Source organism: Prionailurus viverrinus, chromosome D2 (genome assembly GCF_022837055.1).
Source record: "Prionailurus viverrinus isolate Anna chromosome D2, UM_Priviv_1.0, whole genome shotgun sequence".
In the NCBI taxonomy this organism is placed as follows: Eukaryota; Metazoa; Chordata; class Mammalia; order Carnivora; family Felidae; genus Prionailurus; species Prionailurus viverrinus.
In genome coordinates, this window is record NC_062571.1 from 74183728 (window position 1) to 74195782 (window position 12055).

At 42.0% G+C, this 12055-nt stretch overlaps 1 protein-coding gene across 5 annotated transcripts in view; it reads right to left on the bottom strand.

Annotated features, from left to right (window-relative positions):
* Positions 1 to 12055, bottom strand: part of SHTN1 (shootin 1) — a 102742-nt gene that overhangs the window by 11215 nt on the left and 79472 nt on the right. For 2 of the 5 annotated variants that reach the window (XM_047825335.1, XM_047825337.1), the window contains 2 exons: positions 11444 to 11564; positions 7189 to 7381 (listed from right to left, as the gene is read on the bottom strand). The exons of 1 other annotated variant lie outside the window; for it this stretch is intronic. In XM_047825335.1, coding sequence (XP_047681291.1) covers positions 7189 to 7381; positions 11444 to 11564 — 314 coding nt within the window. Of the gene's footprint in view, positions 1 to 3709; positions 7032 to 7156; positions 7382 to 11443; positions 11565 to 12055 lie in introns of those variants that run through there. 2 more of the 5 variants (XM_047825336.1, XM_047825339.1) reach the window with 2 other exon arrangements.

Sequence of the window (12055 nt, forward strand, 5' to 3'; positions counted from 1 at the left end):
TGAGTAGAGAAGCTTTAACTGCAAGTCTCTGGCGATTGTGGTTCTCACAGGATCTTTGAGAATGAGGGCCGAGAGATGAAGACCCAGCTACGAAATCGCTGCGAAGCACACCAATCACAATGGAACCTGAGTTCACTTTCACATGGGTTCTCCCCCTTGAAACAAGGTTTTGTAGAAGTAACTACATGAGATGAGAACGCACCTTTGAGGTTGACCGCCTTGTTTGGTTGGAACTGTCAGGACATTCACCTTCGTGAAAGTGATTAATAGGAAAAGTGAACACGGATGAATAAAAGCTCAGTACAGATGGGCAGGACCACCAGTAGACGAGACTCTCCAGAGACAGAAACAAGATGGCAAGAACACAAGAGCTCATGTTGGGCCTCTGCCTGGCTGTGATGCGAAACTCTTTTCTGAGCTCTGCCCAGCTCTTTGTCCCTACTGAAGGCCCACTTGTCCTGCCTCTCTTTACAAGACAGATGTCCTAAAAACACGATGTCCAATGGACACTTCAGCACAAACTCAAAGGCGCTAACCAGTTATTGACCAAAGATGGAGGTGTCTCAAAAAGGTACAGCATAAACTGAATTACATTTATTTTGGGCTACAGAATGTATGTTTTTGAAACAACTGGATTCAGAGTGATTCATCTTTGTATTACCATATTATCATTTAGTAAAACACCTTTCTAAACCAATGATTAGAGTCAGATTACTTTCAAGAGTTTTGACTCCCTGGGAATAAACTATTCTTCAAAATGTCTGAAAATGTAAAAAAATAATTTTAAAAAAAGTATAAATGAAACTGATGCCAAAAACTAAAGCAGCTTGGGCTGGTTTTGTGATATGGTACTTTGCAAAATTTGTGAAGCTTGCCTCTTTACTGGACATTTGACACAAAAAACATTAAAAGGATTTCTTTTTAACTACTCTTTAAGTCTCTGTGCTTATTCGGCTTGGCTCCCTTTTTCAGAATTATTTTACTGGCTAACACTTTCTTCCCCTGGGAAGAGGTACTGTAATTGATTAGGTTAGCCTTAGGAAGGGGTCGGGAAAGAGACGAACTACCAAGGAGTGTGTCAGGTCAAAGTGGCAGGATGTGAGTGTCACCGGGTCAATGGGGTGATTTAACTGCAGAATCACTGCTTCCGATAGAACACAATCTTATAGTCATTTTCTTCCCTCCATTCTTCAAGCTCGTCATACACTCAACACAGTAGGCTATAGTTCAAAAGCACGGGCTCTGGAGTTGGATACGAAACAGGTCCAAATGAAATCTGACCCGACTCTTGATTAGGAACAGAATTTGGGGCTAAGTGTTTGCCTCAACGAGCCTCAGTTTTGTCATCTGTAAAATGGAGATAGGTCCAATCTGTACATTCGGAAGAATTTAAAAAAAAACACATGGAAGTATATGGCTTCACAGTCAGTGAAATACAGTAATCACAGCAAAACCTCACGGAAGCAAAATTCCAAAGTCCAGAACCTCCAAAGTGGAACCGGGGGCCATGACCCATTGCCTCATCTGTAATCAACATATATATCCTGCCTGTAGCAATTAAAGTACTTCTCCTCTTGGACAGATATTATTATAATGTGAATATATGCATTAACATATAATACATGTTATGAAGAATAACAAATATTAACTAAAAAAAAAAAAAGAGAAAAAAATATACAATGGAATGTTGTAGCCTTTTACCCCCAAAATGTTTTCCCAACTTACCTCACCTGCATCAAGAGCATTAGACTCCTGCTTTCTTTGATAATGGAGCTAACATGTTTCAGGGCCTTCACACAGGATTAAAATGGAAGATGACTTCACCCATATCCAGGTACGCTGTGTCACATTAAAAATGTATACCTGTGCAGGGTGCCTGGGGAGGGCTCATTCGGTTAAGCTCAGGTCTGACTTTGGCTCGGGTCATGATCTCACAGTCTGTGAGTTTGAGCCCCGCGTCGGGCTCTGTGCTGACAGCTCGGAGCCTGGAGCCTGCTTTGGATTCTGTGTCTCCCTCTCTCCCTGCTCCTCCCCTGCTCATGCTCTGTCTCTCTCAAAAATGAATAAACATTTAAAAAAATTAAAAATATATATACGTATATATACATCTGCAATTGTGGCAAACTGATGACTATTTCAAAAAATGAATCCAGCTTCAAAAGCCAGAGTCATTTCGAAACAGACACTGACCATACAATGGAGATTAAAATAGTCCTTGCCCACGTGAAGTGCTAGCACTAATTCTCTTTTAGGACCAGCTATCCAATTTATCTCCTGTGTGATCATGTATCTCCAACCCAGGCAGGTCTGAAAGCATCTGGAACAACAGCCATAGGGTTCAAGTGAGTATGCTGATCCCCAAGAGTACTTCTCTGAAGGATAACTATCATTTAGATTTGGATTTGTAAATTCTGGTAAGGTAGTTTAAAAATTATTTTACAATCCTGGGTTTGTATGTTTTACCATAAATCTATACCGAGGGACACGTTGCAGGCAGAAAATACATGCTTCCCTCTTGTTCCTTATCTTAACTGTGAACATCTTTGCTAAGCAACCACATTTGTGAGGATTTAGGAAAACTAGAGCTTTTGGGGAGCTCTGGAGAGGGCCTAATCTACTTGTCTCAATCTTAGATGAGAAAACACACAACAAAAAGAAAACAAAACAGGTTGCGTGACCTCCCCAAGGAAACCTGGCCCAGTCAATAACGCAGGTGTCCAGTGTCTAAGCTCTGAACTCAACTCTGGCCCGTGATTCTGCAGCAATGGTCCAACATTACAATTTTAACGTAAGAAAAGAATTCACTGAGGTATTTTTCATACATCATGCAAGTCACATGACAACCCTACAAGGTGGGTGTTGTTACCCTCACTCTACACATGCGGAAACAGGATCACGGGCTCAATATCTTGTCTAAGGTCCTAAAGACCACAAATGGCAAACCCAGTCGAGCTCCAGTTCCGGCAATGAACTGACGCTCCTTGCCACCCGGTGCACACATGGAAAGGCACAGGCTTAGAAAACCGAGCGCACCGCGTTTCCCTGCTACACCCCTCCCCAGTCTCGAGGCTTCTCCAGGCGAAAATACAAACCATCCTCATCTTTCTGACCCTGTGAAACACTCAGCCTCTTCCCGGGTATTGTAGCTGCCTGGAAGTAATAAAACAGTTATCTTTGAAAAAAATCTATAATTTGGAATTTTCCCTATCTTATATTGACCATCCCACCCATAGATCAGCTTGAATCAATGAGTCTTACTATACATTTGACATGGTCAGATTACTCTGTCAAAAGAAAAGAGCATGAAAGCAAAAATCAGGTTTGTTGGCTGGTTGCGTATTTATGTATGTATGCATTCCTTATTTATTTGTTTTGCTTGGCCCCTCTTTACCCCTCATAGCATAAAGGGATATTTATTTATGCTATCATTATTCCTGCCTGAATTAGAAGTAATCAGAATTGGGGTGCCTGGGTGGCTCAGTCGGTTAAGCGTCCGACTTCAGCTCAGGTCATGATCTCACCGTTCGTGGGTTCAAGCCCCACGTCGGGCTCTGTGCTGACAGCTCAGAGCCTGGAGCCTGCTTCCGATTCTGTGTCCCCCTCTCTCTCTGCTCCTTCCCCACTCGCACTCTCTCTCTCTCTCAAAAATAAACATTAAAAAAAATTTTTTTAAAGAATCAGAATTAATGAAATTCAAATTTGCTGTTAGATTCAAGATATTATTACCAGACAGTATATACTTATTAGAAATAATTAACAGGACACAAATATTTCTAAAGCTATTATTAAAATAGAAATAATCAGGCTTCTCTAAGTCTTGATTACCTTTTCCTTTCTTTTTCTTCTTTTTTCTTAAAAATAATAACCCTTGCTCTGCTTAGGCTGGTGACAAGAATGTTAATTTTAATTAATCCTTGCAATTAAGTATTAAAGCTATCCCTTGCCATCCCATAAGGCCCTAGGAAATAAATCCATACATTTCTGGCACTATAATTTACCGGACTGGAGTTACTCAATTATTTGGAATACACATATATGTTGATTTTAGGAATTTATTGAAAGAAAAAAAAAAACTTTCCAGGAATAGCTTGGTGTTACAATTTTCTGATCAAGTGAGGGTCTTACACAGAAAACACCTTTGTTTCTATTCTTTTAAAACCCTTCTTAGTAGGTTTTCAATCCTTCCTGTCCACCTTAGGCCACAGAAGTGAGCATAGCTGAATCTTTCTTTTATAACTGGGTATGCTGTTGTCTCTGATAACTTGATCTTGTGTAGGTACAAAGACGCAGAAGTTCTACAAAATTGAGCTGACTGGAAATGACCCCTGAGCATTTAAAAAAAAATGTTAAAAAAGACAAGAAGTCAACCATAGAGAAACAAAAATCTCTAATATTTAGCCTGTGTGCTTGTGGGGCTGCTGAGGAAGAGGGGGATTGCTGGTTAAGTGAGTATCCTCATTAATTGATATTCTGCTGTTCTAGTAATACTAAAAATGGACTCATTTGTTCATTTGTCCAACAAGTATATACAGAATTTCCAGAATTCTCCCAGGTGTTTGAGATATACCAGTGGACAGACCAAACAAACAAACAAACAAACAAAAACCAAAAAAACCAAACCAAAAAACTCCTACCCTCATGGAGCTGACCTTCTAGCAGGGGAAGAATGGAGTATGGTGAGGCGAATCAGAGTTTAGAGGAACAGGAGGTACAGTTTTGAACGGGGTGGTCAGGGTAGGCCTTATTGAAAAGATGACATTAGGGCAAAGAAATGATGGAGATGAGACAGCATGGCAGGTAGCCACGGGGGCAGGACATATAAGGCAGAGGGGACAGCAAAAGCAAAGGGCTAGGGGGAAGAGATACCCAGCCAGAGAGGTCAAAGGAGAGGGAGGGCGGGGGGGGGGGGGGTCAGGGTGGTAGGGACTGGGTGTGTGTGTAGGGGTGAGAGCGAGAGAAAGAGAAAACGTATGTATTAGAGGATAGTGTGATCGTTTTCCTCCCTTGACCTTGATTCCCCGTCAAGAATAGAAAAAGCCATTAGGCTGAAACACCACGGTAGTTTGGCCACAGATCAAAATAAAAATGCAATTATTAGAGTAGAGACAGTTTTGGATTTCACTTTTGGATTGCTGATCCGATTTTCAAGTGCTTTGACAATGTGGGTCTATGAGATGAGACAATGTGGTTTGCCTCTACCTTATGGTTGGGATAACAGAGCAAACTTATTAGTCGAAGCCAGACAGACAATAACCCCTCTCATTCCTGGCAGCCAGACCAGTTTCCGGGAATCCTGATAGATCACATGAGCTTTTGCTTTTAAAGCTTACACGCAACTGCATTAAGTTAAACTTCTTTCGCTCATTAAAAAAAAAAAACAAACAAACCTAGGTTTAAACATAAATGAAGTGTGCCTGTCTGCGAAGTGAATAATTACCATGTACATGCGCAAAATCGTCAGATTCATTTGGATAGCCTAATTATACTTAAGACACAGATTTTTCATAAAGGCGCTCTTCCTTGCTAAATGACTGTCAATACGAAAATACATGGCATTGGTTATTTCAGCTGAAGAATGTCAAGAACTGAATAATCAAGCATTAGGTTACAAAGTTTAAAAGTTAATACAGCCGCACAGAGTATTTGTATTAGTGCTTTAAGTAGCTAAATTAAATTGAAATGTGTCTCTTAAGCAGTCATTGAACAAGCAAGATGAGAAATAAATTGAGCTTCACTTAGGCCTTTATGGCATCTAACAACTGTGTCTGTCAACACACGGATCCTTTTCACTGTCAATTCAACACACATTTTGCAGACCTTGGGCCTGCAATTATTTCATTTCCTTTCTTGGAAATGTAATTTCCACTTACTTTTGGAGAATAAAAGACAGACAAAAGGAGGAAGGAGTTGCAGTATTTTCTGATTAAGATTATCTGTATAAAATGGTAAAGGGAAAAAAAAAAATCTATACGCGCACGCTGAAGCACATCTCAGCAACTAACCTGTCTCGGCCAAATTGCTTTTGTGTCTGGGTATTGGTTCAAATGCAGCCAGACTGTTGATGTCAAATTAGGTGTTGAACAAATTTAATAGGAAAGATGAAGAATGAATATAGATCATCTTTTTGTTGGAATAGTTCAAATGACCCCAGTCAAAAGAAAGGAAACACACGACCGCAGGAGAAAGTGTGCTTTTAATTAAACACAATGAAATGAGATAAAACTGTAAATCGGCAAAGAAGTCCATTCATTCCAAAAGAGGGGGGGAGAAAAGTTAATCGTGCCCGGCGAGAGCAACACAAGAGTGGAAGAAAATACGAGTTGGCAAAAATAGACCTAAATTGAATTTCCACTTCGTTTGTCCAGGCTTCACCTTTTACACCAGGACAGGTACAGCTACAGAAAAGGGTTCTTTCTCTCCTGATGGAACAGGAAATCCGAGGTTTCAATTAACCATGATTACAATATTCGGCTGACCTGATCTGTCTCACCTCTTCCTTTTCTTCAAGTGGCAAACCAGCTGACCGTCTGGCAAGAGAACTACAGCAAAGCTAGAGGAATTCCGAGAAGAGCTTGCCTTTGCTGTAAGACAAACCGCCCCTCCACGGGATCCGTCCGCAGCACACTGAACAGCGGGATTTACTCTTTGGCAGGGTGCCACTTTCAGAGCAAGTCTGCAGAGATCACTCTTTACATAGGATCTCTTCACTCTCGAGAGGGAACCATATTTAAGGCACACCGTTGACTGAGGACCAGAAAATAAGGTTCTAAAAATGTCCCCTTCAAAGTACACGTGAAGAGGATATCTACTACCTCCTGGAAAATCTAGCATCTTCCTCGACGGCTCAGAAATCATCAAGAGGGATGATCCGAGCATTTAATCCTGGAAGGATGATTAAGCTCCTCGTGACACCGAATAATTCGTCAATTCTCTGTGCAGAAGAAGAACCGGGTTGCCAAACCAGTTGAGGGGAAGGGATTCTCTCGACACGTATCTGCTCTGGATCAGAATAAGACCTCTGAGCTAGGAGCCTAGAATCACAAGTTGGCTCATCAAACGGAGGAAGGAGAGTAGTTACTGGCTAACTCAACCCAAATCTCTCTGAAGGGGAATAAAGCAAAGTAACACACAGTTAAGTCATCACAGATTCTTCTACACACTTACTTAGTAAAGAGCATCATTACTTACTGAAATGTGACCTTGGAACTTGTACATCCTTCCAATTTACACGAGCCTTCACCTGGCTCAGGTGTTGGGGGGGACGGACTGTTGAATTCTGCCTCCAGAGTTTTCTTGTTCAAGGCTGTTTTTGTTACACTGGATACAGAACCCAACACTGGCATGGATTTGGACTCTGAGGTGGCTAATATCCCGGTTGGACCTTAAAACCAAACACATACCTCAAGTTTAATAATTCTGTGCAATGCTTATTAATATGGCACTGAAAAACAGATTAGCCGAAAATCCCTCAGGAAGCGAGAGGCCGAGTTTTGTTTCAAATTTCGAGAGCATGCCGCAAAATGTTCCTATTAGGAATTTGCTCTGCTTTCGTGGTACTACTGCTTTTCAGGGCACCAGGACCACGCTGAGAAATTATGTCCAGGCCTTTAAGAAAGCACAAAACCCCAGGCCAGGGTTCCCTCACTGACCAGAGTCCTTATTAATACCGGAATTGTGAAAACTCTTTTCTTCTCAGAGCATGGCTTTCTGACAGCCCTACTTGAACCATTTGGCCTCTCAAGAGTTAATTCTTCCCCAAACTCAGCTCTGCGTTTCAAACAGCAAATGGAACAATGTCAAAGGCTCTTTTTAAAAGGCTCATGGAGGCTTCTTAAGCATTAAACGGCTTTTATGAACATTTTTCATTTTAATGTGATTGAGAAGTAAGTGGATTTATTTCCTGTTAAAACACAGACACAGGATTCTAAAAATTAGGTGGCAAAGAGGTTGGCTGTTTACCTCTCGGATTCTTCTGCTCTTTGGGACAGGATCAAATGACTACAACAGTGCTTGTTCCTGAAATTACTGGCGTACCAATCCAAAACTCCCGGGCACCGGAGCAAAGTTCTCTCATTGTCTGTTTTCTACTCTCAGTTAGAAAGATACTATCCTAGCCAGCTTTTTTCAAAGCAAGGTTCTAATATGTCTTTCTTGAAACCTCAGAAGAAATCTTTGTAAGACAAGAAGATTTATGTAATAAGTCATAAATGTACACACAAAATTAGAACTTCTAAAAATTAGGCTAGAGGACAACCTGCAAGGTGTCACTGAAAAGAGGGCAAAACTTGGGAGGGGTCCCATCTTCCCGAAGCCATGTCGGATCATCTCCTAAAAGGGTAAGTGCTAGCAGGGACCATCCAAAACGCTAGCTGGTTTCTGGTCATTAATATTAGGCTCCGGAATTTCATGCTCACATTTACATACGAATGAGTCTCAGGTATTCCAACAGTATAACCTATCAACTCCAAAAATGAAGTTCTGATTTGAAAAAAACCCCTAAAGAGTGGCTGCGAGACTGTTCCGCCATCCCGCTGCTGTACCTCTGATGGCCTCGCTCCTTGTGGGAGACATAGACCCCCTCTGGTCTAAGGGAAAGCCTCAGTTCCCAAAGCACTGGGTGTCTGTCTTCCTCATTTATTTCCACGATACCATCTGGGCAGACAAGCTTGTCACGTTACCGAATATCCTGATTCAAGCTGTGACAAGCCCCCAGGTGCACGGGGATGTGCAAGTGAAGACAGAAGAGTGGGAAGATCAAGAAAGATCCCCAAAATAAAAACACGAAGGTGAATTCGAGATTGGCTTCTGAGCCGCTCTGTTCTGCCCTTGGGTAGTTGCTGACTACAACGCTAGACAGCTTTAAACAGTCCGTCCTCGTAGGAAAGCAAGATCTGCTTCTGAATACCCCGATGCCTGCTGCTGCTTCTGCAAGTGAAGCCAGCTACAAACGATGGAGCGTGGGTGAGCTGGGCCACAGCTCCTGTTTTTTCTTACATATGGAAAAGAAATAAAGAAAAATACAGAACGTTTAACATCATTATTACGGCATCCTGCTTAAGCTGCCCAATGTTTTCCAAGAGGCACTTGCTGCCCTTTGAAACGTCAGCTTGGCAGGCCACGAGTCTTCAAAGTATCAGTTCGGTCTGATAAAAGAAACTCTAAAGAAAAAGGGGCGTCACTGGTCCCTGAGGGAGAGACCAACTATCCTGGGGTCTGAGGTCTGCGAAGCTCTGGCCGCCCCTGCCGCTCCCATGATGCTTCCTCTCTCCACTCTGGGACCTCACATTAGCTTTCCCATAAGCCTTTGTGTACAGAAGGAAAGCTTCTCAAAAGATTCACACGTACCTGAAGCCATAGACCTATCAAATTCATCTCTGTAATGTGCTCCCACCATGCAGCACGCAGCAGACAGCTGTGCTAAGTTTAGCTTCTCGTTCCCTCTCTACAATCCCCTCCCGGATTTTCACTTTGTCATTCCACGACCCTTACACAGAGATGTACTTGGTAAATACCTCTTCCAATTTGATGCTAGAAAAACATCGGCACCATTTAAAAAAGAAAAAGGATGAGTTCTTTTCTAGGTGATAGAGTTTGGAGGTTTGTTTCCTCTTCCCACTGGCCCTTTTGTTTTTGCTTTGGCTACTAGGGAGCTCAAAAGAAATTTTCTGCTCATTTACAAGTCTCTCTCCTCGATAGGATTCCTCTCCACTCTGCCAATTACAGAGTTCTTGTTTTTCTATCCAAATACTGATGATTCCATTGACTATATGCCTTATTACAACATTCCTCAAATGATACATTGAATATTTATATATTCATGGAATAAAATAAGTAAAATGAAAGATTCTCACACGCCTATACAATGTGTTCCTACCTTTCTTTGTCCAGTCTTTGAAATATTCAAATTCCCATAGTGACTAAAATGAAAATGTTTGTCTCTCCCATTGAAAACTAACTTTGAAATAGTGCTGCACATTTGACTAAGTTCGTGAGTGAAGTAGGAATGCTTCCATGGGAACAAAATACAAAATGTAAATGACTGAAAACAAAAATTGGATCCACAAAGTCCTAAAAAATCATGATGGCTATTTGGAATACTTCAAGGATGAAATGTCAGAAGAAGTGATTGTCAGAAAAATGAATAACGATTCATGCTGGAGGCTGGCAAATGCTTATAAAGCAATTCTAAGAAAAAAAAAATCTCTTACAGCATCCTTTAATTTTCCTGAGAGGGGGTTTTTCTGGGCAGGGGGGGAGGGGGAGCAGGGAGAGAATTCTTGCAGGATATTAACAGCAGAATTTCCAGACCAAACTAAAAACTGAACGGCTGAATTTTTTTTTTTTTTTAAGAGGAAAACAGATCTAATCTTTTTATAAGAAAGGTTTGGCTGGTATGTTATGCTGCTTCCAGTTCAAGGAACAAATTTACTAAATTGTTTGAGTAAAATCCCTACGTGGAAACTAGACCTTGATTATCAAAAACCCCAATCCTTCCTATTCTAGCAACTTAAACTTGGTGAACATGACTCAGTGCAGATTTAAACTGTCACAATGGACCAAATAGAGTTGACTGAATGGAGTCTAAAAGGTTCAGCCCATTAGCCACGGTGGCTGGTTAATGCTACTTTGGGGTAGTTTTTCAAAGCCAGCCTCCTGGCCACAAGGGAAAAACCTCATACAGGTTTCTGCTAATTCCCGTGACCAAGCTGATGGAAAAAACCGGAAGACACACACAGTTAGCCTTGAGGTCTCGCACGTGCATACCGTGACGCAAACGCAGCCTGTGAGCTCCAGGCTCGCTCAGATGGTCGTTTCTAGTTGGTGACAGAGCCGAAATGCGTCGTCCACCCGGTTCGCGGGCAGAGGCAGCAAACAGAACGGATCTGAAGGCTAAAGATGATGCTTGTGCATTTGTAACTGATGCGCCGTGACTACTCTTATTACTGACTATCCTGCGCTGTCTCTGGGCCACGCGAGCTACTCGGCACTCCTCGTGTACTGACTGACGAACTTGATGCTTAGAATAACACGATGGGGTGGCGCTTGTAGTACCCTCATTTCACAGATGAGGAAACCGAGGCACAGAGAAGTTGAGCAATTTACCGGCCAGCCGCTCGCCAACAGCAGAGCGAGGACTCCTTCCCGCTACACTGTTGCCAAAGCCCATCCTGAATATCTTCATACCGGGGTATCTTGCGTGAAGCAAGCCCGATCTCTAAAACCCTGATTACCTACAAACAGACAATGTACACACACACCAAAAAGCGAAAACACACCAGTTCTTATGGGATATCCATAAGTACCTTTGCCCATCCGATACTTCTCACTCACATTAAAAACAAATTCAATAATTATAAAAAGAGCATTTCGTGTTACAAAGAGGCTTAAAGGAGAATGTTTCCGAGAGGAAGGGTAGAGCTGCGGAGAATTCAAACCAGCTTACTACTGCTATCTGCTTCTGCTGTCACCTTTCTGCGACGCAAAATCCTCTCTAACTCAGTCTCACTGTTTTCAGTGGCAAGGGATTTTAAGCTTCTTGAACTAGTGGATTTGTTAAGTGTCCCCTAAAGTGAAAAAACAAAAACAAAAACAAAAACAAAAAGGTTAATGGCTTCATAACAATATACAGAAGAATACAAAAATCAAACCAGCAAAACATTACCAGAAATTGAATGGAATTAGGAAACGGAATGAATTTGTTGTATACACGTATATTCTTTTTCTCGTGTGTGTATCTTCGACGACACACGGTGTTGGATCGTTTAAGAAGATGCTACTGAGGATGTAAGATGTCAGCTTTCACATCAAAAGAACAGGACGAGATGGGCTAACTAGGAACTCGGCGGGGGGAGGTGCCCGCACATCGATGAGTAAGAGGCGGGTATGTGTTGATCCGTCGTGTGGAGAGAGAAGCACATATTGAACTCACCTGAGAAGGTTTTCTTGATACAGCAGCCACGAGCTACTGAACCCGAATCCTTGCGGCCCTGAAAAAGTGTGGCTGAGTCTTCAGAATGACCCTGGCTCCACAAGTGGTGGCAATGGTGTCGTGGCC